At 46.2% G+C, this 27,263-nt stretch overlaps 1 protein-coding gene across 3 annotated transcripts in view; it reads left to right on the forward strand.

Annotated features, from left to right (window-relative positions):
* LOC147034123 (V-type proton ATPase 116 kDa subunit a 2-like) overlaps nucleotides 1–23,649 on the forward strand; it is a 56,800-nt gene extending 33,151 nt beyond the window's left edge. For 2 of the 3 annotated variants that reach the window (XM_085876785.1, XM_085876779.1), the window contains exons 15-22: nucleotides 372–517; nucleotides 671–761; nucleotides 1,434–1,552; nucleotides 7,706–7,910; nucleotides 10,543–10,650; nucleotides 17,616–17,687; nucleotides 19,458–19,575; nucleotides 23,049–23,649. In XM_085876785.1, coding sequence (XP_085732911.1) covers nucleotides 372–517; nucleotides 671–761; nucleotides 1,434–1,552; nucleotides 7,706–7,910; nucleotides 10,543–10,650; nucleotides 17,616–17,687; nucleotides 19,458–19,575; nucleotides 23,049–23,425 — 1,236 coding nt within the window. In that variant the 3' untranslated portion in view covers nucleotides 23,426–23,649. Of the gene's footprint in view, nucleotides 1–371; nucleotides 518–670; nucleotides 762–1,433; nucleotides 1,553–7,705; nucleotides 7,911–10,542; nucleotides 10,651–17,615; nucleotides 17,688–19,457; nucleotides 19,576–22,102; nucleotides 22,275–23,048 lie in introns of all 3 variants that reach the window. The other variant, XM_085876793.1, reaches the window with a different exon arrangement.
* The last annotated feature ends 3,614 nt before the right edge of the window (nucleotides 23,650–27,263 follow it).

Consider the following 27,263-nt stretch of genomic DNA (forward strand, 5'->3'; position numbering starts at 1 on the left):
ATTGTGAACAACCACCATCTCTTGTTTGCTCCCATGTTTAACGATTTTTTTAAAAATCATTTTTATTATTATCTCTGACCTTTCACCTCTCTCCACCTGCATCTTTTTCTGTTGACATTTATTTTGTTGGTTGTCCCATCTGCTTGTGCACTTCTTTGACCTCCTTTTGTCATCTGTCTATCTTTTCTTGTTGTCCTGCCTGTTTGTCTGTGCCCCATAACCACCTATTTCTGTCTGCTTTGATGTCATTTCATGAGTCACCTTATGTCATCTAATTCTTCCTTGAGCCTTGGTCGATGAAGAAGAAAAAAAAAAATTGTTTTTATTATTAAGGTTCCAAAACTTACCTGTTATTCCCCATTATCTTTTAGATCCTGAGCATGATTTACGGTGGTCGTTATGTCCTGCTTCTCATGGGATTGTTTTCAATATATACTGGGCTCATCTACAATGAATGCTTCTCTCGCCCGGTCATGATTTTCTCTTCCTCCTGGAATGTATCGGCCATGAGCATGAGGTCAGTACAATGAGAATGGGAGACAGCTACCAAACTTGAGAGGTAGCACATGACAAAGTACTGGCTGGGGTAGCAGTTTGGTTCCACCATATATTTTTTTCCCTTTATTACTTTGGTTTTCCTTATTACCCGTTTCTTGCTCTGCTCTTCCAGTGACGATGATATCAGACACAACAGTTATCTGACCCTCGATCCTGTATTTCCTGGGGTTTTTAATGGTCCTTATCCCTTTGGAATTGACCCGGTAAGTTGGCTTGTTTTGTCTTCCCATCTGAGCATTTCATTCATTTGTCCATTGTCCACTGGTGTCCTTGTTATTCATGTAAAGGTACACTGATGTCTCCTAATGTGATTGTGTGTGCGTGCGTGCATGCGTGCGTTTTGTGTGAAAACTCCTCCGTGAGCCTTTGATCACTGTAGAAATAAAATTCAATGCAAGTATTCTGCAAGGAAGGCAGAAGTTGCTGTAAATGAGCCTAAAGGGACAGAGCTTGTTGCAATGAGGTCGCAAGCACGCCCAGATAATTCTCGCCTTTATTTCAAAAGGGCTTCCGATTTTAGAACGGTGGGGAGAGGAGGAGGGGGCAAAAGGTTTTTGTTAATATATTTTCTTCTTCCATCCTGCATCTCGCATTGTGAGACCGGCAGATGGCAGCGATGGTGGTTTCTCCTGATTTAAGTGAAAAAATAAGTCATGATTTTGGCTCTGAAACCTTTTGAAAAGGGATAAACGTTTTGACTCCCCTTGATATCATAAACGGGGTGGTTAATATGAGACGAGACAAGACGAGAAAGACACATGCCCTGATAAGTTTTGGGTGAGGGAGAATTGGTAGAGAAAAGTACATGCCTATGTAATCGATATAATGAGTTAACAGGTGGTATAAACTGTTTAAGCTATCACATCTGTTTACAGATATGGAATATGGCGAAAAACAAGCTGAACTTTTTGAACTCCTACAAAATGAAAATGTCAATTCTCATTGGAATTCCACACATGGGATTTGGACTTTTCCTGTCTCTCCTCAACCACATGTGAGTCTGTAATCATTCTCCATCTCCATTCTACCTGCAACCTATCTATCCATAACCCACACCTGTCACCCAGAAATGAGCGAGCGTTCTGGACCACACATGAAATTGATGACTAAATCCATGTCTAAAAGCCCCATTCTAAAACTCATCTGCAGGCCCCGTTCTCAGACTGCGTCTGTCTTTCCTTCCCCTCACACTGTCTTTCCTTCCCCTCGCGCTGTCTTTCCTTCCCCTCGCGCTGTCTTTCCTTCCCCTCGCGCTGTCTTTCCTTCCCCTCGCGCTGTCTTTCCTTCCCCTCGCGCTGTCTTTCCTTCCCCTCGCGCTGTCTTTCCTTCCCCTCGCGCTGTCTTTCCTTCCCCTCGCGCTGTCTTTCCTTCCCCTCGCGCTGTCTTTCCTTCCCCTCGCGCTGTCTTTCCTTCCCCTCGCGCTGTCTTTCCTTCCCCTCGCGCTGTCTTTCCTTCCCCTCGCGCTGTCTTTCCTTCCCCTCGCGCTGTCTTTCCTTCCCCTCGCGCTGTCTTTCCTTCCCCTCGCGCTGTCTTTCCTTCCTCGCTTGTCTTTCCTTCCCCCTCGCGCTGTCTTTCCTTCCCCTCGCGCTGTCTTTCCTTCCCCTCGCGCTGTCTTTCCTTCCCCTCGCGCTGTCTTTCCTTCCCCTCGCGCTGTCTTTCCTTCCCCTCGCGCTGTCTTTCCTTCCCCTCGCGCTGTCTTTCCTTCCCCTCGCGCTGTCTTTCCTTCCCCTCGCGCTGTCTTTCCTTCCCCTCATATTTGTCTTTCCTTCCCCTCGCGCTGTCTTTCCTTCCTCGCGCTGTCTTTCCTTCCCCTCGCGCTGTCTTTCCTTCCCCTCGCGCTGTCTTTCCTTCCCCTCGCGCTGTCTTTCCTTCCCCTCGCGCTGTCTTTCCTTCCCCTCATATTTGTCTTTCCTTCCCCTCGCGCTGTCTTTCCTTCCCCTCGCGCTGTCTTTCCTTCCCCTCGCGCTGTCTTTCCTTCCCCTCGCGCTGTCTTTCCTTCCCCTCGCGCTGTCTTTCCTTCCCCCTCGCGCTGTCTTTCCTTCCCCTCGCGCTGTCTTTCCTTCCCCTCGCGCTGTCTTTCCTTCCCCCTCTCGCTGTCTTTCCTCCCCCTCGCGCTGTCTCTCCTCCCCCTCTCGCTCTCTTTCCTCCCCCTCGCGCTGTCTTTCCTTCCCCTCGCGCTGTCTTTCCTTCCCCTCGCGCTGTCTTTCCTTCCCCTCGCGCTGTCTTTCCTTCCCCTCGCGCTGTCTTTCCTTCCCCTCGCGCTGTCTTTCCTTCCCCTCGCGCTGTCTTTCCTTCCCCTCGCGCTGTCTTTCCTTCCCCTCGCGCTGTCTTTCCTTCCCCTCGCGCTGTCTTTCCTTCCCCTCGCGCTGTCTTTCCTTCCCCTCGCGCTGTCTTTCCTTCCCCTCGCGCTGTCCTTCCATCCTCGCGCTGTCTTTCCTTCCCCTCGCGCTGTCTTTCCTTCCTCGCGCTGTCTTTCCTTCCCCTCGCGCTGTCTTTCCTTCCCCTCGCGCTGTCTTTCCTTCCCCTCGCGCTGTCTTTCCTTCCCCTCGCGCTGTCTTTCCTTCCCCTCGCGCTGTCTTTCCTTCCCCTCGCGCTGTCTTTCCTTCCCCTCGCGCTGTCTTTCCTTCCCCTCGCTGTGTCTTTCCTTCCCTCGCGCTGTCTTTCCTTCCCCTCGCGCTGTCTTTCCTTCCCCCTCGCGCTGTCTTTCCTTCCTCATGCTGTCTTTCCTTCCCCTCGCGCTGTCTTTCCTTCCCCTCGCGCTGTCTTTCCTTCCCCTCGCGCTGTCTTTCCTTCCCCCTCGCGCTGTCTTTCCTCCCCCTCGCGCTGTCTTCCCTCCCCCTCGCGCTGTCTTTCCTTCCCCTCGCGCTGCCTTTCCTTCCCCTCGCGCTGCCTTTCCTTCCCCCCGCGCTGCCTTTCCTTCCCCTCCCCTTGTCTTTCCTTCCCCCCGCGCTGCCTTTCCTTCCCCTCCCCTTGTCTTTCCTTCCCCCGCGCTGCCTTTCCTTTTCCTTCCTCCCCTTGTCTTTCCTTCCTCCCCCCGCGCTGCCTTTCCTTCCCCTCCCCTTCACCTCCACTTGCGCTGCCTTTCCTTCCCCTCCCCTTCACCTCCACTTGCGCTGCCTTTCCTTCCCCCGCGCTGTCTTTCCTTCCCCCTCGCGCTGTCTTTCCTCCCCCTCGCGCTGTCTTTCCTTCCCCTCGCGCTGTCTTTCCTTCCCCTCCCTGTCACCTCCACTTGCGCTGCCTTTCCTTCCCCTCGCGCTGTCTTTCCTTCCCCTCGCGCTGCCTTTCCTTCCCCTCCCCTTCACCTCCACTTGCGCTGCCTTTCCTTCCCCTCCCCTTCACCTCCACTTGCGCTGCCTTTCCTTCCCCTCCCCTTCACCTCCACTTGCGCTGCCTTTCCTTCCCCTCCCCTCCACCTCCACTTGCGCTGCCTTTCCTTCCCCTCGCGCTGTCTTCACCTCCACTTGCGCTGCCTTTCCTTCCCTCCCCTTCACCTCCACTTGCGCTGCCTTTCCTTCCCCTCCCCTTCACCTCCACTTGCGCTGCCTTTCCTTCCCTCCCCTTCACCTCCACTTGCGCTGCCTTTCCTTCCTCCCCTTCACCTCCACTTGCGCTGCCTTTCCTTCCCCTCCCTTCACCTCCACTTGCGCTGCCTTTCCTTCCCTCCCCTTCACCTCCACTTGCGCTGCCTTTCCTTCCCCTCCCCTTCACCTCCACTTGCGCTGCCTTTCCTTCCTCCCCTGTCACCTCCACTTGCGCTGCCTTTCCTTCCCTCGCGCTGTCTTCACCTCCACTTGCGCTGCCTTTCCTTCCCCTCCCCTTCACCTCCACTTGCGCTGCCTTTGTTCCCCTCCGCGCTGTCACCTTCCCCCGCGCTGCCTTTCCTTCCCCTCCGCGCTTCACCTCCACTTGCGCTGCCTTTCCTTCCCCTCCCCTTCACCTCCACTTGCGCTGCCTTTCCTTCCCTCCCCTTCACCTCCACTTGCGCTGCCTTTCCTTCCCTCCCCTTCACCTCCACTTGCGCTGCCTTTCCTTCCCTCCCCTTCACCTCCACTTGCGCTGCCTTTCCTTCCCTCCCCTTCACCTCCACTTGCGCTGCCTTTCCTTCCCCTCCCCTTCACCTCCACTTCCCTCGTGCCGCCTTCCCCTTCACCTCCACTTGCGCTGCCTTTCCTTCCCCTTCCCCTTCACCTGCGCTGCCTTTCCTTCCCCTTCCCTCGTGCCGCCTTCCCCTTCCCCTTCCCTCGTGCCGCCTTCCCCTTCACCTCCACTTGCGCTGCCTTCCCTTCCCCTCCACCTCCACTTGCGCTGCCTTTCCTTCCCCTTCCCTCCACCTCCACTTCCCCTTCCCTGCCTTCCCTTCCCCTTCCCTCGTGCCGCCTTCCACTTCCCCTTCCCTCGTGCCGCCCTTCCCCTTCCCCTTCCACTTGCGCTGCCTTTCCTTCCCCTCCCCTCCTCTCGTGCTGCCTTTCCTTCCCCTCCCCTCCTCTCGTGCTGCCTTCCCCTTCCCCTTCCCTCGTGCTGCCTTCCCCTTCCCCTTCCCTCGTGCTGCCTTCCCCTTCCCCTTCCCTCGTGCTGCCTTCCCTTACAGTAATGATTCGCCAGAACACGGCAGGATAGCTGAGACATAGGCATGCTTGCTCTCAGCTGTCTCAACTGGGTTCGAATCCTGACCCAGCTATAAACTGTCATCCCGATGTTTCACAGGCTGGGTGATTCATCATTGTGTGCGCCGTCTCTCGGATGGACCTCTCACTCTCACTCTCACTCTCACTCTCACACACACCCCCTATGGCTGCTGGTTGCATCATTGGTTGGGATGCCGCTGATGCAGTGTTCCCCTTACCAGTGCACTGGTACTCATTTTGCCGACCTCGGAAGGATGACAGGTTGAGTCAACTTCCTGGTGTCTTAATTCAGCAGCCAACGGGGCTTGAACTCAGGACCCTAGGATCCCAAGCCACCACCCTAACCACTAAGCCAGCACCAGGCTCGGATGGACATTAAACTGGGTGTCACATCTGCCAGAAGCCCCCCCCCCTCCACACCTTCCCCCTACCCCTGTCTCCCTCCTCCCCTTTCACTCCCCCACCTCCTCTCTGTCTCCCTCTCACCCCTCTGCCTCTCTCAACCCTATCCGACCCCTATCCCTCTCAACCCTATCCGACCCCTATCCCTCTCACCCCTACCCCCCTCCCTCTCACCCCTACCCCCCTCCCTCTCACCCCTACCCCCTCCCTCTCACCCCTACCCCCTCCCTCTCACCCCTACCCCCTCCCTCTCACCCCTACCCCCTCCCTCTCACCCCTACCCCCTCCCTCTCACCCCTACCCCCTCCCTCTCACCCCTACCCCTCTCCCTCTCACCCCTTCCCCTCTCCCTCTCACCCCGATCCCTCTCTCCTTCACCACCTCACCTCCTTCCTCTCTCCCTCCTCTTTCCTTCCCCTCCCTCCTCTCTTCCTCCTCTCCCTCTTTCTCTCCCCCCCCAACCCTCCTCTTAATGTTCCCATCGATGAAGTGATGGGATGTATTTGCTGGTCTGAAATATTTTGTCCTTTTTGAGCAACCATAAAGAATTGTTTTTTTTTTTTTTTAATTTCTAAAAAGCCTTAAATTTCACCCACTTTACTGGCATATCATTACCCGATAAGTCACCTCATTCGGAATCTGTTGGTTTGGGAACTCAAGTAATGACATCCTGGAATTGAAAGTTCCCCATCTTCATGGTGTAATTATCCCCACACTTCTGAAATCGGCTCTGTCTGTCTGTGTCCTGTCCTGCCTTGTCTGTCCTGCTATCTCCTCCTCAACGATGGGGCAGAAATTCACCAAACTTAGTAGTTACTAGACAGTACCTGCCCGTAGGGCGGGGAGGGAATGAGGGGAGGGAATGGAAAGGCAGTGTTAGGGTTAGGGTTAGGGTTGGGGTTGGGGTTGGGGTTAGGGTTAGGGTTAGCTGTTACAGTTAGGGTTAGCTATTACGGTTAGGGTTAGGGTTAGGTAACCCTAACAACTAACCCTAACCCTAACCCCAACAGCTTTGGTATCTCATTGTATCCAACTGTTTGGCCATCTATAAAGGACAAAGAAACATGAAACATTGACGTTTTAGTCAATTTATAACATCATAATTCAAAAACCGGAAGTCGGAAGTGAATGTCATCAATCAACTGTGTCATTTAATTTTGATTATCTGTCGAATGGCGTTGGTCCCATCTCGATCGGATGAAATTGAGAAATTGAAGTTACCCGGTGACCTTGACCCCTTGATCCCGTGACCTTCGACCTTGAACTTGACCCCCCATGTCCGTTCTCATGCCAAGTTTCATCTCATTCTATCCAACGGTTCGGCTGCCTATAAAGGACGAACAAACATGCATACAAACATATTCTGTTTTTTTAGTATAGTAGATGATCACTCACAGCAAGAAGGTGCAAGAGCGGTGTCATTTGGCCCCACCCCCTGAGGTGTGGTCAAAAAGGTCAAATAACGAAAATGCAATTATGGGAACATTTTTAATAAAACTTTGTATCGGCAATGAACATTGGGGTACGCATGACACCTGCAACGATTTTTTGGATTCCCCCCGATTCATGCCCCAGGGAGTCGGACTTATGGTCACGGAGGTGAAAACAGAAGATTTCTCAAACTCAAACTTTGACATTAACTTTGCTCAAGGTTGGAAGCGTGGGGATTTGCGATGACACGCCATTGACTTCGCTCTCGTCTATATTTATTAAACTAATGAATAATTTTGTGTTGTAAAGAGCCGAATGTGTAAAAATGTTTATCTGTGGATTGTATGGTGCAAAGAAACATTCAATCTCCTTTATAAACTCCAGTATTTTATATGTGGACAAATTGTGTTTCTTCGCATGAACCTCCCTGAGGAAAGGACACCGATGGATATATCATTTACCCATTGAAGGAGACGTATGGTTTTCTTTATTGGTCTTTTTAGAAATGTATTCCATCAGCGAAGAACCTGTTTTAGTATGACTTCAGTAGCAGCAAATAAAATGGCCACCTTCAACATTATGAGAAATAACTCATGCAGATTTGTCATTGATGAAGGACACACTTCGTGTTGTGCAACCATCCTTTTTCGATGTTTCCCGATCCCTTCTCTTGTCTGTCTGGTGTGCAGGCATTTCTCCCACTGGCGGGACATCTTGTGTGTTGTTTTACCCCAGCTTCTCTTTCTCTCTTCCTTATTTGGCTACCTGTGCTTGATAGTTATCTTCAAGTGGGTATACTGGCTACCAATCAATTCCAAGAATGCACCCAGCCTCCTCCTCGATTACATTCATCTCTTCATGTTTCAGGGTGGCAGAAAATTGTACGGTACGCAGGTAATTACCTTTTCTTACTCTTGTTATACCCATGCTTTTTGGAGAAAAAAAACCAGGGGGATTTTGTAATTGGCTCCTGACCATCTGCCTGTCATGTCCTATATTCTCCGTCACACGATCTCCCAAACGTTTGGGCAGAAATTCACCAAACTTGGGAGTGATGATCACCACCTTGCATGCTTTTCCTGGCAAGCATTTCATTATTCGCAAATCACTCGGCACGTCGGTGTTTGGTGGTGACTTTTGCTCTACATCATCGGGCCGATTGAAAGAGGTGGATTTTTTATCGTTTGGTGAAAGGCTGCGGCTACAGTGAGCGAGCTTCTTCTACCTATTTTGTTTGACGCCATTTTGGGGCCGCGACGGCTTGATTCCCAGGGACTCTTCTTATTCACCAACCACGAGAGGAATACGAGGGATTGTTAATCGGCTCGATTTCATTTACACACGTCATTGCGTTTTGAATAAGCCTGATGTGGTGTTGGCTTAATATTAGGGTGATGGGCTTGGGATCCTAGGGTCCTGAGTTCAAATCTCACTCGAATGTCGAATTAATACCAGGTGGGGTTGACTCAGCCTGTCATCCTTCCGAGGTTGGCAAAATGAGTACCACCTTGCTGGGATGATTGAACCATTCGAGTATCCTGTGTCGGAGTGGCGACCTGTCTCGGGTTGTGCCCAATAGCCCAGGAGACTGCATTGGCAGCACCAACATACTGTCCAGAGTGTGGTCCCAATGGATGGATGTATGACAATAAGGTGCAAGAGCAGTGTCATTTTGTCAAAAAGTCAAATACTAAAAAATGCAATTACGGGCACATTTTTTAACATTTTGTCATGAAACTTTGTATATGCAATTAACGTTGAAGGACGCATGAAATGGTAACGATTTTTTGAGTTGATCCCTGGGTTCATGCCCCAATAGGTCAGGACTTGATATCAAAGGGGTCAAAATGGGGAAAAAAATGTTTCACTAAAAATGCTATATTGGGTCAATCCTGGTTGAACTTTTTACCATCTTTCAACTTTGCTTTCGGTGGGAAGCATGGGGATTTGCGATGATACGCCATCGACTTCACTCTCGTTATTAGTCCCCTACCGATTTCACCGGAGGGGACGAGAGGTTTGCTGTCCGTCCCACCTGTCCTTTTTCCTACTTTTTCCCCCATACCCTTTAACATATTCAACTGAAACATGGTACGTGGCTTTATTATGATAAGTTACAGAACAAGATCAAGTTTCAGGACATTTCGTCAATTTATCACGGAGTTATGCTCTTTTTAGACTTAGAAAATATCACATATTATGCATTGAGTGTTCAGCTTCCCTGACTTCACCCCACTGCTTTACACCAATTGGCTGGACAGCCGACCTGACTTCATCCCAATAAAATCATGCCCCTCCATTGCATGAAGCAGCACAGATCGGCAAGCCTCAGGCCTTTGACCTGGGTTTTAGTCCATGGCCCAGTGCAATTGGAATGATCGCAGATATATATATGCACATAAGCCGTACGCATGTTTTTGCCTCGAAATGAATGAAACACGGTGGTTTAGAAAGTTTTTCTTCTTCATCTTGGTTCCGGTGTCGACTCGAGTGTGTGTTAAAGCAAACAAATTTTTATCTCCAGTTTCTTATCCGATTTGTCTTTGTTGGTTTCTCGTCTACAAAAGATATCAGTAAATGATAATTGCTTTTCATTTTATTATGCCGAATAGAACCAAACACAGTATGTTGGAGAGTTTCTTCTTCTTAATTTTGGTTCTCGTATCGGCTCGAGCGTGCGTTAAATGCAAACAAATCTTTTTATTTACCTCCCGCACATTCATTGGGGCAGGTAGAGGACATGTATTGTGAAGCCATTCTCACTGTAGTTTTGGTTATTTTTGTTACCCCCCTTATTGCTTTGTCGCTGGCCCAACTTATCACTGTCCATATCCAATTTTTATCCCCCGCCCCATGGCGGAAGGGGGATATTGTTAATCTTTTGTTCCCACCTATTCCTTGGAAACCACACCGTCAAAGAATATTTTTCCATAAAATAGATACCATGTAAAAATACTATTTAGTAAACAAACGCATGAAATCCAGAATTGCAAGGCATGTTTTATCACCTTAATTTCCTTTCAACTTGTTTTAGATTTGGATTTTTGTTTTTTCCTCCATTTCCTTTTTTCTCTTGCCTATTTCTCATTCATTCCTCATCCTCACCCTACCCTAAACTTGTGTACCACTCTTTCTCCCCATCTTATTGAAAAAATATTTGAATTTTTGTTTTTGCATTTCTACATGCTTTAAGTGATTTCCAACGAAAAAAAAAATTTGTTAGAGGAAAAAAAAAAAAATTGCAACTTTTTTTTCAAAAAAATTTCATTTTATTTGAAAAATATTTGAATTTCTTTTTTTTTGCATTTCTACATGTTTTAAGTGATTTCCAACCCAAAAAAGAAATTGTTAGAGAAAAAAAACCAAATTTTGCAACTTTTTTTTCAAAAAAAATTCGATTTTTTTTTTTTTTTTTTTTTTTTTTTTTTATTTGGGCATTTCTACATGCGCGTCGATCTAGTTTTCTCTTGCCCTGTCTTTTTGTTGCCCACCCCCCCCCTCTCCTTTCCTTGTGGTTTTTCCTCAGGAACAAACAGAGAAGAGTTTGGCAGCCCTTGGTTATATATGTATCCCTTGGTTGCTATTCTCCAAACCCATTGTCATGTACATCTCACATCGTCGGAAGGAACAGAGGGTACGTACCACTGACTATTGGTCACTTTTACATCTTTAGCACTCTTTGCTTCTATTTGCCTTCTTCCTATGGTCTCCTTCCTCTAAAAGTCCAACTGTTATAACTTTTTTTTCTCCATTCTCTTAATTCTCCTTCATTGGATCCTTCACATAATGTCTTTAATCACATCTCTGACTTCAAATGTTTTTAAATCCCAGTTTGCAATGTATGTTCGTGTTCCAACACTCAGACTTTTTTCCAACTTCAGTGCCAATTCACCCCACCTCTTCAAGTATACCTCCGCCTAACTCCTCACCTGTAATACCCTCTCCTTACCCCTCCCATCTTGCCCCTCATCCTACCTCCACTCTAAGCACCTCTTCTGCTTTAGTATCAGCTCCTCCTCTGATGTCTTGTATCAGCTCTTCCTCTGGTTTTCCAAAGTGCGTAGTATTCTAACATCTGTGAGCTCCATTCTAACCATACAGATATCTCGCTCTTTCTTTCCTCTCATCACACCTCCCCCTCTTCCCAACCCCTCAAATTTTGTACCTCCCCCTGCCCACTCCCTTCTTCACCATACCACTACCAAGTCTCATCCTTCCCATCTCCCCACCTCTCCCCTCACCATCGTGCCGCTTGGTCATGCCTGCTCTCATCGCCTCCCCTCCCTCTCAAAGCTTCCCTCTCACCCCTCCCTCTCAAAGCAACCTTCACACTCTTTTCCCCTTCAAGCTTCCCACTCACCTTTCTCAAAAACTCCCCCCTCACCCTTCTCCCTCAAATCTCCCTTTTCATTCCCTCTTCTTAAAGTTGCCCCCGACCTCACATCCACAATGCTGCCTCCTTCACTGCCCTCTCTCTTCAATCTCATCCCTCCACCTCCTCCAATCTTCAACTTCCCTCTGCCCCCTCTCTTATTACTCCCCACTGTGCCTCATTCCATCACCACTGAGCCTTTTCTACTCCTCATCCGGCCCTCTCCCCGAGCTCTTCTGCAATCCCCCACACTTTCAACAACTCTCCCTACCCTCTCCTCCCCTGCACCCAAAGCCTCCTCCCCTCCCTCTTCCTTAACAGTGTGGACCTCAAATATCCGGGACCTTCGCTCAAACCTGACAGATCTTTCCGTACAGGTTAACACTGACAAACCAGACATAATCTGCTTAACAGAAACTTTCTTCTTTCAAAACACCTCTGACTCCCTAGTATTTCTCCCTGGTTACTCCCTCTTCATCAAAGACTTCATTCCTCACTCTCCAGGCACTGTCCTCACTCCCTCACACCCCCAAGAATACCTCTGGCTACGGCTTCCCCTCCACTCCCACCTTATGTTTATATGTGTGTTGTACCGTCCCCCAAACAGTGATGACTCCATTTACACCTTCTTCTTCCTCTTTCGGCTTGCTCCCGTTAGGGGTCGCCACAGCGGACCAACTGTCTCCATTTCGCTCTATCCTCCACATCTTCCATTGACACTCCAACCACCCGCATGTCCGCCCTCACCGCATCCATGAACCTCTTCTTTGGCCTTCCTCTTCTCCTCCTGCCTGGCGGCTCCATCTTCAACATCCTTCTCCCGATATACTCCGTTTCCCTCCTGTGCACATGTCCAAACCATCTCAATCTCGCCTCTCTCACTTTGTCTCCAAACCGTCCTACCTGCGCTGTCCCTCTAATACACTCATTTCTTATCCTATCCATCCTCGTCACTCCCAACGAGAATCGCAGCATCTTTAACTCTGCCACCTCCAGCTCTGCTTCCTGTCTTTTTGTTAGCTCCACCGCCTCCAAACCATACAACATAGCTGGTCTCACTACCGTCTTGTATACTTTCCCCTTCACTCTTGCAGCTACCCTTCTGTCACAAATCACTCCTGCAACTCTTCTCCACCCACTCCATCCTGCCTGCACTCTCTTTTTCACTTCTCTCCCACACTCTCCGTTACTTTGGACAGTTGATCCCAAGTATTTAAACCAATCCACCTTCCCCACCTCAACTCCTTGCAACTGCACCATACCACCACCCTCCCTCTCATTTACGCACATGTACTCCGTCTTTCTCCTACTGACTAACATTCCCCTTCTCTCCAGTGCGTACCTCCACCTCTCAAGGCTCGATTCAGCCTGCTCCCTACTCTCCCTACAGATCATGATGTCATCCGCGAACATCATGGTCCATGGAGACTCCAGTCTGATCTCGTCCGTCAACCTGTCCATCACCATTGCAAACAGGAAAGGGCTCAGAGTCAATCCTTGGTGCAATCCCACTTTAACCTTAAACCGGTCCGTCATTCCTACCGCACACCTCACCGCTGTCACACTGTCCTCATACATATCCTGCACGATCCTCACATACTTCTCCAACACTCCCGACTTCCTCATACAATACCACAACTCCTCTCTTGGCACCCTATCATAAGCTTTCTCTAAATCCACAAACACACAATGTAACTCTTTCTGGCCTTCCCTATACTTCTCCATCAACATTCTCAAAGCAAACATCGCATCAGTGGTGCTCTTTCCTGGCATAAACCCATACTGCTGCTCACAGATCATCACCTCTCCTCTCAACCGAGCTTCCACTACTCTTTCCCACAACTTCATGGTGTGGCTTAACAACTTTATCCCTCTGTAATTTCCACAGCTCTGCACATCACCCTTATTCTTGAAAATCGGAACCAGCACACTTAATCTCCACTCCTCCGGCATCCTCTCACTTTCCAAGACTTTATTAAACAATCTGGTTAACAACCCCACTGCCATCTCTCCTAAGCACTTCCATGCCTCCACTGGTATACCATCTGGGCCAACCGCCTTTCCACTTTTCATCTTCTTCATAGCAGTCCTCACTTCATCCTTACTGATCCACCCCACTTCCAGATTCACTATCTCCACCTCTTCCAACCTTCTCTCTCTCTCATTTTCTTCATTCATCAGCTCCTCAAAGTACTCCATCCACCTTCTCAACACACTCTCCTCGCTCGTCAGCACATTCCCATTTGCGTCCTTTATCACCCTAACCTGCAGCACATCCTTCCCAGCTCGGTCCCTCTGTCTTGCCAATCGGTATAAATCCTTTTCCCCTTCTTTTGTATCCAACTTCTCATACAGCTCGTCATATGCCTTTTCCTTGGCCTTAGCCACCTCTCTTTTGCTTTTCGACGCCACTCCTTGTACTCCTGCCGACTTTCTTCATCTCTCTGACTATCCCACTTCTTTTTCGCCAACCCCTTCTTCCTTATACTTTCCTGTACTTCCTCATTCCACCACCAAGTCTCCTTATCTTCCTTTCTCTGTCCAGATGTCACACCAAGTACCTTCCTAGCTATCTCCCTCACAACTTCTGCTGTCGTTGCCCAATCATCCCACCCATCTTTACCACCATCCAACGCCTGTCTCACCTCCTCCCTAAATTTCACGCAACAGTCTTCCTCCTTTAGCTTCCACCATCTGGTCCTTGGTTCAGCCCTCACTCTCTTCCTCAACCTCACCTCTAAAGTCATCCTACAGACCACCAATCGATGCTGTCGAGCTACACTCTCCCCTGCCACAACCTTACAGTCACTAATCTCTTTATCTCAATCTGATGACTCCATTTACACCTATCTCGCCAAAAACAAAGACCAACTTCGATCCTCTCATCCCAACTCTCTCTTCTTCATACGTGGTGACTTCAGTGGTCATCGTGTCAGTTGGCTGGGTGTGGGTACCTCCCTCACCTGCCATGGCATTTCAGCAAAAGACTTCTGCGACTCATTGGGACTGACTCAATCGGTCAACTTCCCGACCTCTCAACCAACCGTACTCCATTTCTTCTGGATCTGATTTTGAAGAATTTCCCTGAAAATATCTGCTATTCTTCCTCCGCTCAAATTGGTTCATCTGACCACATGCTTGTCAAAGTAGACATATCTCTGACTATTATTTGAGAACCGCCTCAGTGCCGTCGAGTCCAGCAATTTCACTTGGGCCGACTGGCAGGGACTTCAAGCAGTTGTCCTGAAACAACTTGCCTTCGCCTCATGGAAGGCAAATCCAACTGAAGGCAATCTCAGTTCCTCCATAGAGCTCAGACTAAGTGTTTGCTTTCAGAAGAGCCAGGAAACAACATCTTTCTCATCTCAAGTCTGAACTCTCAAACCTTTCTCCCTCCTCCAAATCCTAGTGACATCTGGTTAAGTCTGTTTCGGGGTATGTTCCACCTCCATCCCCTCCCTTACCTCAAATGGCCACACAGCTGATAACGCACGTGAAAAGGCCGAATGCCTATACTCCATGTTTGCTTTTAAATATTTTGACTCGAACCCATCGCTTTCTGTCCCCACCTTACCCAGTCGCATCCAGCTGTTCCTGGACTCCATGTCCTTTTCTCCTGACAAGGTGGAGAGCTTGCTATCAAACGTCGACTCAGATTCTGCAACCGGTCCAGAAGGCATCAGCCCTCGTGTTCTAAAAACCTGCTCTTCTACTCTTGCTCACCCTCTCTGTATTCTATCCACCCTCTCATTTGCTCAAGGTCTTCTGCCATCTGCATATAAATCAGCAAACATCACTGCCCTGCACAAAAAGGTGCAAAAACAGATCCCTGCAACTACAGACCAATCAGCCTTCTCACAATCATCAGCAAGGTTATGGAATCCATCATCCCTTCAGACATTATTAAATCCTTCCTCTTCTCCAATGGCTTGATTTCCGATCATCAATTTGGTTTCAGACCAAGTCACTCTACCCTGGATATGCTGCTTCTGCTCTCCCAACAATGGATGGAGGTCCTCAATGCCAGACATGAGAGCAGAGCCATCTCCCTTAGACATATGGCATGCCTTCTATACGGTCTGGCACCATGCCCTGTTCACCAAACTCTCTTCCTATGGTATCCAAGGACATCTCCACTCAAGGCTCGCAGACTTCCTCTCCTATTGCAGTCAACGTGTGGCCCTAAATGGAGTTCTTTCATCCCCTCTTCCTGTCCAGGCTGGAGTTCCTCAAGGTAGCGTTCTGAGCCCTGTTCTTTTACTGGTTTTCATCAATGATCTCTCCGACTCTCTGGAAAATCATCTTTATCTCTTTGCTGATGACTCCACCCTCTGCTGTACCAACTGTCATCCCTCAGATTGGCAAGCAGCAGCCTCTTCACTCTCTGCAGATCTGGATAAAGTCACAAACTGGTTCAACACTTGGAATATGTCTTTCAATCCTGACAAATCTCACACACTCATTATGTCTCAGCAAACATTATGCTCTGCATAACACACCCTCCCCCCCCCCCCATCTACTTTCTCAACAATCTTCTTGAAGAAGTCTTTTCTTTCAAGCTTCTGGGTGTCACTATCTGCCATGCTCTTTCCTGGGAAAGCCACATTTCCAAGCTGGCCCCCAAAGCCAGTCGCCGACTGAGCATCCTCCATCGTGCAGTCCTTCCTTGGCACACCTGAGCTCTTGACTACGTACAAAGCTTTCGTCCGCAGCTTGATGGAGTACTCCTCGCCTCTCTGGGCTGGTTCTCTCACTCTCTCAGGCAGGTCAGTGGTCTTTGTCTTCTACAGTCTCCTCTTCGGCCTCGCCCTCCCCCCCATATTTCCACAGGGCGCTCAAAGTCCACCAGCAACCCCCTTCTGGTAAAACAACCAAAATCAAGAATCAATGCTCACCTTCACTCTTTCATTCCTCTTTTTCCCCACATTTGGAACAAACTCCCACACTCTCTTGAATCGCACTCTTCCCTCCAGGTTTTCAAAGCAGCTGTTCACCACCATCTCTTATCTCCCCCCCCCCCCATCCAAAATCACGATATTTTCTACCCCCGCTAATCCACCCCAACCTCACCTCCTTCAAATTCCTTTCTTTCTTTCCTGAAAGTCCCTGAAGTGTCCATCTTGTTTACCCCGCGTTCCCCGCCCCATCTCTCGACCTTCCACAGATCTCCTCGTGTCTCTGTTTCACACTTCTATTTTCCTTCCCTCTCCTGCCCCTCTTGTCTCCTGCTCCCCTTTTGTACGTTCTGTGTGTTAGCCCTTATACCAGTCTCAACATTTCATACAAAAAAAAAAACAGTACAGTAGTACACGCAAAGAATACACCATCAACAACCACATCCACGACACCAACAGTTACGTGTTTTAAAGATCCCTTTTCGCATGTTTACTTCATTTTACATCCTTTTGACACTCACAGATAGATATGCAATGCGTTTGTGAAGTGCAGTGTGCTCCCTTTTGAATAAACCCGTCGGGCGAAGTTGCAGGAGGCACGCCTCGTTTTCAAAAGTAATCTCAAATATTATTCTCTCAACGAGAGTCATTTATTGCATTCACCGTTTATATGGATTTTTCAGGAGAAGAACAAAACCCAGTGCGAAGTTAAGGTTACGCGCGGTGTGCTACATATAACGAGGTACTCTTCAGCAGAAAAAAAACTGCGTCGTCGTTGCCATCTTGCTGGACTCGCAAACCAGTCGTCTGATGGTATCCTGATTGAAATCTGCCGTATGATCAGACCACATCAAGAAGAATGTTTTTTTTTTTGTTTTTTTCTTTTCTTTGTGTAGATATCATAACATTGCCTTCTTTTGGAAGAAATAATTAACAATCGTTTGGTCAAGGACATTGGCGAGACCTTCCACGGCTGATCTATATACATTTGTGTGTCTCTCGAAACATCCACTGTTTCTGTTGTTGTTTCTTCAACGGTCTTTGGGTTAACAACATTAATTTCTTTGTTCCAAGATTAATGGCAGTTCTGTCGATTATGTGAAAGCTGATTGAATATGTTTCCCACATTCCTGGATCCTCGTCATCATTTCCCTTCCATCTTTATGAACATTTTACTTGTACGCTTCATGCTTCATCTATAATTTGAATACCACTTTGCACAAGTTGGCTTAAATTTTGATGAAAATATCTATTACGAATGTGCCCTTGTTGAGACATTGAGTGTTTTCTTCGTCTGTTTCGTTTTTTTTTATTACCCTCCCCATCCTTCAGTCTCTAATGAGCCTGCAAGCTGAAGACTCTCCTCTTTTGACGGGGTGTAATGATGAAAGTGAAAAGATTGATGTAAGACTGCTCGTTCCTGAGTCACCAACTCTCCCACCGCCCAATTCTATTTTTTTCTTTTCTTCTGACCACTCTCATGTTTCATTGAATTATTTCTCAAATCCTTATTGTGCGCTATCTTTTATTTTCAGCAAGTGAACTTTGCTCTGACCTTTCCTTGCACAAGCTCGGTCGTGTCAAATTTGTACGTTCTGTCAATGATCGTGCGGACAACGTAATCCTTTAAAAGCAGAAGAAAATGATTTTAATTCTCTGTCTATGACCTCACGTTTCCTCGGTAGCGTTTGTGCCCCAAACTAATTTGACTCCTTGATGATAAACTCTGTGTGTGTGTGTGTGTTGTTTCACATTCTGCCCAGAGATGATGATGAGAGGCGGGAATTGAAGTTTATTCACACTGCAAATTATGATGTCCTCCTTACTAAAAGCTCCTCGTCATTAATATTTCATGGAGGAAGTAGATAATGTTGCAAAGGCACGTTTAGGAACATGTAGCCAAGTTGTTAAGTCGCATACAATACTAGCAGGGTTTGCTTGGAGAGCAGTTTAAATGATGGTTTTCGGTGAGGTTATTTGCAAATATGATCATTTTAATCGCTCAACAATTAATCCAGGAATCATGCTATAATCAGGGAATCTTCATGTTGAGTTTGGCATCCAACAGATCACAAACTAGTCACCATTTTACTGCTCCTATATTGTCGAGGCATTCTCTTGAGCTTGAGGAACAGAAAGAAAGAAGTTGCCTGTGCCGACGCCTGCCTTCACATGGTGCAAACAAAGCAATCCCCAGGCTTTTTTGGGATGAGTGTTTCCACACAATTTTCACTGCACTCAGTAGCTTCATAATTCAACATCACTCAATATCTTCATCATTGTAATCTACACTCAGTAGTGTCATGAAAGTCCAGCAAATTGAAGTGGAGGTAGCACACTTACCTTTGAGCTGTCTAGTCTGGGTTTAATCCCCAAACCAACTATAAACTGTCCGATTGGTGCTTCACAGGCGGGGTGTCACATCACGAAGTGTACCGTCCCTCGGATGGACATTAAGCTCTGGGTGTCCCATCATTTAGCAGTGGTCGGAAGACGTGAACGATGCAACCGTCTTTTTATTTCTCCATTATCTGTGGCTCGTATTGGAGCTGCCACACACACAAAAAACAAACACACAAACAGGACACAACACAAGACTGTTGGATGAGACAAACACAGCCACTGAGCTTGGGGGAAGTGGCTTCACTTCCCAGGGTACTCTGCATATCAACGACTTCATAACAATGGTGCCACCTTTCTCACCACACCAGCGGGCATTTTCTGAGGAGGAATTTCCTTCTCCCTCCCCATCAATCCCAACCGATGGGGATTGTCCGTGCTCTTAAGCTTGTAATGTTTAACGTCAAGGAAAGACGCAGCACGTACCATTTTTAAAATCTTTGGTATGACTCGTCCGGGATCTTGATCATCGACCTCCCAGACTCGGAGCGGACGCGCTAACTGTTAAACCACCGACTCTGGTTGGAGTTGGGGTTTTGCGAAGCGTAGGTGAGCTATCGCCAGCATCCTGACCAAATTATAAATTCCTTCATTGTTTCATTCTATGTGGTCAAAGGTTGACTTTTATTATATTTTGAAGTTAAAATTTTTGTAATTATTTTTTTTATTTTCTTCCTCTTCCAACATTTTCTTCTTGCTTCTCCATTTATTAAATTTTTTTCCAACCTTATTTTTCTCCTCCATGTCCCTGTCATTGCTTCCACTCCCCTCTAGTTTGATTTTGCAGACGAGTTCATGCTCCAGGCCATTCACACCATTGAGTTCTGCTTGGGATGCATCTCCAACACTGCGAGCTACCTCCGCCTGTGGGCGCTCAGCCTGGCACATGCAGGTGAACAACACAAGAATAAAGTTTCCTTGTTGGATTATGTTTTTCTTTGTCAACATTGGCGTATTGGACTTGTGACAATAATCTTAATGTCTGAAAATGTGGACTTGCACATTTATCCATTAAGATCCTTCTCTTTTACGTACCTTATCTGGTTTCATTGTTTCATTCAAGGACTGGGGGGGGGGGGGGGATTTGCACAGAATCATGTTTATCATCTAATGACTTGGCATACATGAACCCGATTTGCATGATTAATTTGGGCCCCAATAAGTATGTATTATTTGGGCCCAAATTAATCATGCAAATCACTAAATTGATTGACAGCTCCTGTGTATTGCCATCTTTGCAGAGCTTAGAGTGCGCAGGTTTGTTTTCCTCAAATCTGCTGTGCAAAATTAATTTTTTGGTCAACATGGTTGGTTGGTTTTTTGGTTGACCAAGGAAGGTCAACATCACAATAAAAACTTGCAATTCCTAATGAAATTAAAATAATGAAATTAAATATGGCCATGTTAGGCAGGCTGAGTGAGTCCCATGACATGTGACGCAACCGTGGGACAGAGAAGGCCGAACGTAAATCCATCAAATATATAGTACATTTTTTGCACACACGTACATATATTTATCATCGGGCACCCAACTTTATATATTCTGTGGTCATCATCTTAAAAAAAAATAAAAAAAATTAAAAAGTGTGACATCCGTATTGGCATTGCAACTAGAAGGGCACTTGCCAGAGCGTGTTCCTACACCAGGTTTGAACCATGTACGCTTTGTATCCCAATGATGGGCCGGATCAGCATCTGGACCTGAACCAAAATCGAATTGGCTTGTTCTGGTCACCTACCCAACTCATCCACCAAGATTTGTCCTCATCCGCCCACAACTTTTTGACATATGCTATATATAATTTTTGACTCCATCTCCCAATGGTGAAGAATCACTAAAAAATAAAAAAAATTCTCGTATCCGGATCTGAATGGGGATCTTCACCAAAATCAAATCAATTTATCCTTATCACACACGCAACATGTCTACTAAGTTTTTGTCTGAATCCCTCTGTAACCTTTTGAGATTGTCTGTCTGTCTGTCTGTCTGTGAGCATGCTAACATGGGTAAAAACAAAACCTCCATCCACCTTCGATGGTGGACATGAATATTCTGATTGGGAAAAAAAAATCACTTTCAACCATCCATTGTGTGTTCATTTGGTAGGTTTCTTTTGACGAGTCATTTGTTGCATACTTACATCATCTCCAAGCTGTTTGCAAAACTTACGACGACATCATTTCAGCTACGTCATCGCCAGTTCCTTATTTAAGCGGTGCTTACCAAGATGATAAGTCCCAAGGACAAACATGACAAAGAGTTGGCCTTCACCTGGAAAAAAAACCTGTGTTTTCCCATGGGTGACTGTTTGTCTCTTTATCACGTACAACAGGCAAGGCCTCAGTTACTTTGGAGGTCCACTGTCGCACATTTTCCCAAAAATTTTGTTCTCCCAGCAAGCATTCCTGTAGTACGCTAACAATTCAAACGATGTCTGCTTTGAAGTCTACACACCATTCGTAAATCAACAATTTCACCTTCTGAAGGCCACATCCACATCAACATGAACTAGAGAGTTCGTAGAACACCTTACCACATGCAGTTTTTGAGAAAAGGACACAGGATTGGTCTTTTCAACTCTTTCTTTGCGTTTCCAAGCATGATCTATGTTTCCAACGAGCTGTGTTTTTGGCTGTATCTTGATATTCCCCAACACTGAGAGCACGTGCGGCAAATTTGATTGGTCGAGATGGCGTAAAATGACGTAATATTTTGTCCTCGTACTGCTAAATCAAAGGTTTTTGAAAGTGCCAACAAGGCAATTTGTGTTGTACACTTGAACAGTGTTCAAGTAATTGAAATAAAAGAAAACGATAATCCTGTACAATGACATCTGTGGACAGACAGTGAACCGATTGCTCAACCCCACTTTGCGCTGCGCTTCGCGTGTGGCTTAATAAACCGAAACTTCCATCCTGAAGGTGAGGCACAACAGGGTCAGTAACGTCAACGTGAAAAACCTGGTGTGCATCAACAAATAATCACGTTCGCTCTTTACAAATTGCCATTTCACTGAGACCCTTCACTGTGTTGTGGTCGCATTGCATGTGCGGTTATAAACTGGATCCGCTGATAGTCACCTTACTAGCTACTTTAGGGGACATCAGAATATTTTCAACAGTCTCCTGAAGCACTCAACTCCTTGTGTTCCGTTGTTGATTTTGACTGCAACTCAAAATCGCTCATTTATATCGAGATATTAATTGATGGTGTGAAGAAGCGAATTGCAAAACTTTGTAGCAGTAGAAAATGGCATACGGAGACAGCTTCAAACTGCAGCACCTCCTCACCTCCTCTTCCTTGCAAAATGTTTTTATCATTTCTTTTATGGCCTATTCCCAAACATTTTATATTCAGCGTCTATTTAAGAGATATGCAAGTAGGCTTTGCTGATGTTGCACTTGCTTCTCTGTTTTAGAGCTGTCCGAAGTCCTTTGGTCCATGATTTTGAGTAATGGACTTGGTGCCACAGGTGTGAAGGCACCATTCATCTTGCTGCCTTTTTTCTGTGCATTTTCCTGCCTCACGGTGGTCATATTGTTGGTGATGGAGGGACTTTCTGCATTCCTTCATGCTCTTCGTCTCCACTGGTAGCTTTTTCTTGAAGATCTTGTTTTTTTGCCATTGTTATCCACATGTAGTCCGACAGGGTGGTGTAGCGTTTCACACTTTAAGCTTTCTAATCTGCTGTCGAGTCTCGTCCCGACTACACTGGGCTGGTGCTTCGCAGGCAGGGTGTTGCATCACAAAGTACGTCGTCCTTCAGATTGATGTTATAGCGAGGTGTCCGGTCTGCCAACATTACCGGTTGATGTTAAATAGCCCAGTTCCCCCCCCCCCTATTTCTGTAAAATATTAGGTGAATGATCGCCAGTTCCCCTGTCAGATTCTAAATTCCTGCCATGACTACCACTGGGAAGACAAAGGCAAAGCATCCAGTGTAGTTTTTACTGTGAGGCTGCTTTGGTGGTACTTAATCTAGATTTGGACAGAGGAGATGGAGAGAGAGGGGGGGAGCGATCTTTCACATCCACCAACGAATGCTGGCAGACGGGACGCCCATTTAACATCAATCCAAGGGACGGCACACACATTTATGAATCACCTTGTCTGTGAAACATTGGGATGACAGTTTACAGGTAGGTCGACATTCAAACCCAGGCTCGACAGCTTACAGGTGAATGTGCATCCCTCTCGGCCATCCTGCCAGCCCAACGCTATCTTGATTAAAATCAGACTATTGTGAAACTGGTGGTATGGTGGTACTGTGTGCTATTTACACAATGATTGCTTCAAAACCTTTTTTTTCCCCTTCTTCTCTTCCTCCTTTTTTCCTCCTTCCTTATTTCTCTTCCTCTCTGCAGGGTTGAATTTCAGAACAAGTTTTACCACGGCGACGGACAGCTCTTCTCTCCCTTCTCCTTCAAGCTTCTTCTCAACTCACGGGAACAGACCACAGATACATAGAATTATCTCCAATACTAATTTGCGATGCCTTCTTTGTTTGTATTCTGTTCTTCCATCAATCTCATCATCCGTGTGCAATAGTCCGTTTCTTTGCGAAACGACACCGTCCTCGACACACCTCGCCCTGTTTTTATCTTTCCTTTTGTCTCTTGCCCTTCGTTACACCGCTTCCCTGCACCTTCTCCCATGGATGTCTTCATTATCTCGCCTCGTTTGTCATTTCTCGATCTTTATCGCATCGTGCCGTTGGAGTACGTTTTACAATTCTAAATGAATGCTAAATCTGCATTTCCTTCTTTTTTTTTAATCAAACTTTCACTGAAACATTTTTATCGCTTTGATTTTATAATCACTTTGTAAAAAAATTTTTAAAATGGGATAATTTGTTGTGTATCAACGTACAACTGACTACCCCTGCAAATTTTGCTCGTGGAGGTGTTGAGCAGTATTTTCTGACATGCAGTGAGGGAGACAGTGGTGTGCGTCACGTTCTCAATATAGGGTACAAAGGGTCATTGAGGGGATTGTGTGAAACGGTTAAACCTCGTCTGATAACTGAAGAACAATGTGATTTCCTTTTTTGGCGTTGCATGTGGTGTGAGAGTTGGCAGTTTGTTCCAAGTTTGGATTCCCATGTTAGGAAAAGAAATCACTGAAAAGGTTGTGGTGCGCCGGTACGGACAGACTACATGTTTGGTCATGGCATCCACGGGCGACGTCGGGCAATGAAAGAAGCTTTATCACGAAAGTTTCACCTCCTTTTGTGCGCAGCATACGACTGTGAGGAGCATCATTTGCTGGGGATGCAGCTGTGCTGCGGGTGCAGTTCCCCATGTCGGTTAGAGACGGAATTTGTTCAGAGTGCCGGCGATAGCTCGCCTACTCTTCATGACCCTCTGTTTATTTTTGATGTGGCAGAATGCTCATCTTCATGAAGGCTAGTGCCACTCAGCATTAGCTGACAAGTCGAGCAATGGGTTTTATCAACGGAAAACCCGCGAAGTGTGTTAACCCTCGTGTGATGCAGGGTTCGTCAGATTAAGAGCCGACGCGCAACGTCGCTGCCACTTGCTTCCCACGGGGGTTAACATGTTTCTGCATCGGCTTTCAGTTGATAAAATATCGTTTATTTATTTCTCAAGCGCATCAACTTTTGCCAAGAATTTGGACAGATTTTACACACTCTCAACGTCGGTCCCCAACTGCCATCGTTTGCCACCATTTCTTTCGTCCATGTTGAAATCCTGTGTTGTCAAATCAACCGAGCATTTTGATGAGATTGATGATCAAATTTTCACCAATTGCTCTCTCCTCTCCTCTCTCCTCTCCTCTCCTCTCCTCTCCTCTCCTCTCCTCTCCTCTCTCCTCTCCTCTCCTCTCCTCTCCTCTCCTCTCTCTCCTCTCCTCTCTCTCCTCTCCTCTCTCTCCTCTCTTCTCCTCTCCTCTCCTCTCCTCCCTCTCCTCTCCTCTCCTCTCCCTCTCCTCTCCTCTCCTCTCCTCTCCTCTCCTCTCCTCTCCTCTCCTCTCCTCTCCTCTCCTCTCCTCTCCTCTCCTCTCCTCTCCTCTCCTCTCCTCTCCTCTCCTCTCCTCTCCTGCACCAGGATATTGTTCATTCATTCACACCTTCCATTTCTGTCTGTCTGCCGAGCCTTTTGTCCACGGATACTCGCATTCATTTGTGTACATTCAAGATCCCACATCCCTTACAAAATTAGTAGACAGTTGTGTTTTGGTGCCCTGGGTGAATTATAAATGTTTTCCTTTATCTACAAGGGAGCACTGCATCGGTGGCATTACTGCGCCTCCAGAAATGATGCAACCAGCAGTCAGGTGCTTTCATATGCATGCAGGAATGAATGAAGGAATGTCGTGCCTTCGTTTTCTCTTCTGCACTCTCCCCTCATTTGACATCATGCTTTCCTTACAATTTCTGGTTCTATTTTGATATGCATATTCATTTGTGATCAAAGTTTTAATCGGTGGCGGCGATTGTGGTGTCGGTGCTGTAAGCAACAAATTTTAAATCATCTTGTTAAAATCGGGGGGGGGGGGGATTTCTACTGTGGATGGAAATGAAAATAAAGATTTAAAACATTAACATGAAAACAATCGTTATTGAGGCTCTGGGTTTTAACTCGTGTCTTAAGCTAGTTTTGGAATAATCCATGGCTTTGTACATGTGAGGGTAGTTCAATGTTGATGTGGACTTTGGTTTTATTTTATTTTTCCTTGTTTTTTTTCAATTGAGCGTCGATGCTCATGAAGGAGCTAGAATACAGATAGATTAGGACGTAACTAACAGTGGCAAGAGAGAAGAGGGGGGGGGGTTAAGGGGCAAAATACATGGATACGGGGAAATGAGGGATGTGGGAAATATAGGATGTCCCAAGATGGATACAGGCATAAACTCTCAATCACAGAAGAGGAAAGAAAAACTGAAAACTCAGACTTGAGCTGGGGTAGGGTTAATGGGTGTAAAAAAAAGATTAATGGTAAGATGAGAAAAGGAACAGAAGGGAGAATGATATGAGTAGGAGAAAAGAGAAATCAATTTTGGAGATACGAGTCTGGAAGAGATAAGAGAAGGAAAGGGAAATGTATGCAATTTGTGGAAATATTCTCGCAGTCGTGCATCTCGAACAAGAGAGATGTCTGTGTATAACTACATGGATAATATTTTAATAATTGTGACGTCATAGATCACGTGGTATGGCAGCCATCTTCGATTTTATGGAAAAAATTACAATATACCGTATCTCTGAAACTCCTGATGAGAAAAAAAATTGAAACTTGGCACATCTCATTCCTCTCCCAATGGGGAATACACGATTGTAAGGATGACGTCATCGGTGAAGTGGTTGACCAGCCATAAATTTTTAAATCAAAATTATTGCCATTGAGATTCAGTGTGTATGTCCGGGCCATAATGTTTTTACCGTTTGAGCTTTTGTCATCAAATGTTCAAGAAACCATTATTATGAGATTGTAGAGAACAAATAAATAAAATGTTGCAATTTGTTTTTTTAACTGTCGTTTTCATCAAGGTTAATTCATGTATCCATAAATGAAGTCAAAATCAAATCCAGAAGAGATGGAGTACCATTGGTTGAGATCCGGGTTGGGAAGTTGACCGATTGAGTCGGTCCCAATGAGTCACAGAAGTCTTTTGCTGAAGTGCCATGACAGGTGAGAGAGGTACCCACACCTCGCCAACTGGCATGATGACTTGAAATTTGAAGAGGATTTATATTTCAGGTCACGAAATTCAACTAGCCAATTATTTTTCAGGGCAACATGGACCAAAAGGTCAACAACTAAGGTGGTATTTCTAAAATCGTCAATTTTCATCTGATTGACTTGAAATTTGAAGAGGGTTTGCATATCAGGTCACTGAATTCAACCACCAATTCTATTTGAGGCCAACATAGGCCAAAAGGTCAACACAGGCCAAACTTCTAAATTTGTCAATTTTCATGCGATTGACTTGAAATTTGAAGAGTAGTTGCATATTTGGTCATTGAATTCAACCACCAATTATTTTTGAGGTCATATTTGTTTTACGGATTTTGCACGTATCATGCTCTGCATGAAGTCTTCTTGTTTATTTGTTTGGTTTTTTGTTGTTGTTGTTGTTGTTGTTGTTGTTTACTTATTTATTTATTTATTTTGTTCTTTTCACAATTCTCTTTTCATCGTAATTCTTGCTTTTTCTTCTCTTTCATCTCTTTTACTCTCTTCCTCTCTCTTTCATGAACTATCTCTCTCAGGAGAAGTGAATTCTTGCAGAAATTTTTCTGTTCGGCTCACCTGGCTGCGCCTGGACAGGTTTGAGGGTTAAGGAGTAGCAGCCGAATCCTGTTGAGCTTCCTCCTGATGACTCCATCTTTGTTCTTTACTTTTCGGGTTCCTCATTGGTCTTCCATTACACAAAGATGCACAAGGAACTTCGGCGCATGAGAAGGCCATTCAGCCTATCCTGCCTACGTTGTGTTTGTCCCTGTTTGTTAAGAACAATGTTAAAAGTAAATAAAGATGGAACGTTAAATTGACAATCACTTCCCCCTTTCTTCCCTTCTTCTTACTATAATTCAGGGACCGGTGTTTGTGTGTTT

This window comes from Eptatretus burgeri, chromosome 1, assembly GCF_056783735.1.
Source record: "Eptatretus burgeri isolate ZD-2024b chromosome 1, Ebu_testis_v1, whole genome shotgun sequence".
Lineage (NCBI taxonomy): Eukaryota > Metazoa > Chordata > Myxini > Myxiniformes > Myxinidae > Eptatretus > Eptatretus burgeri.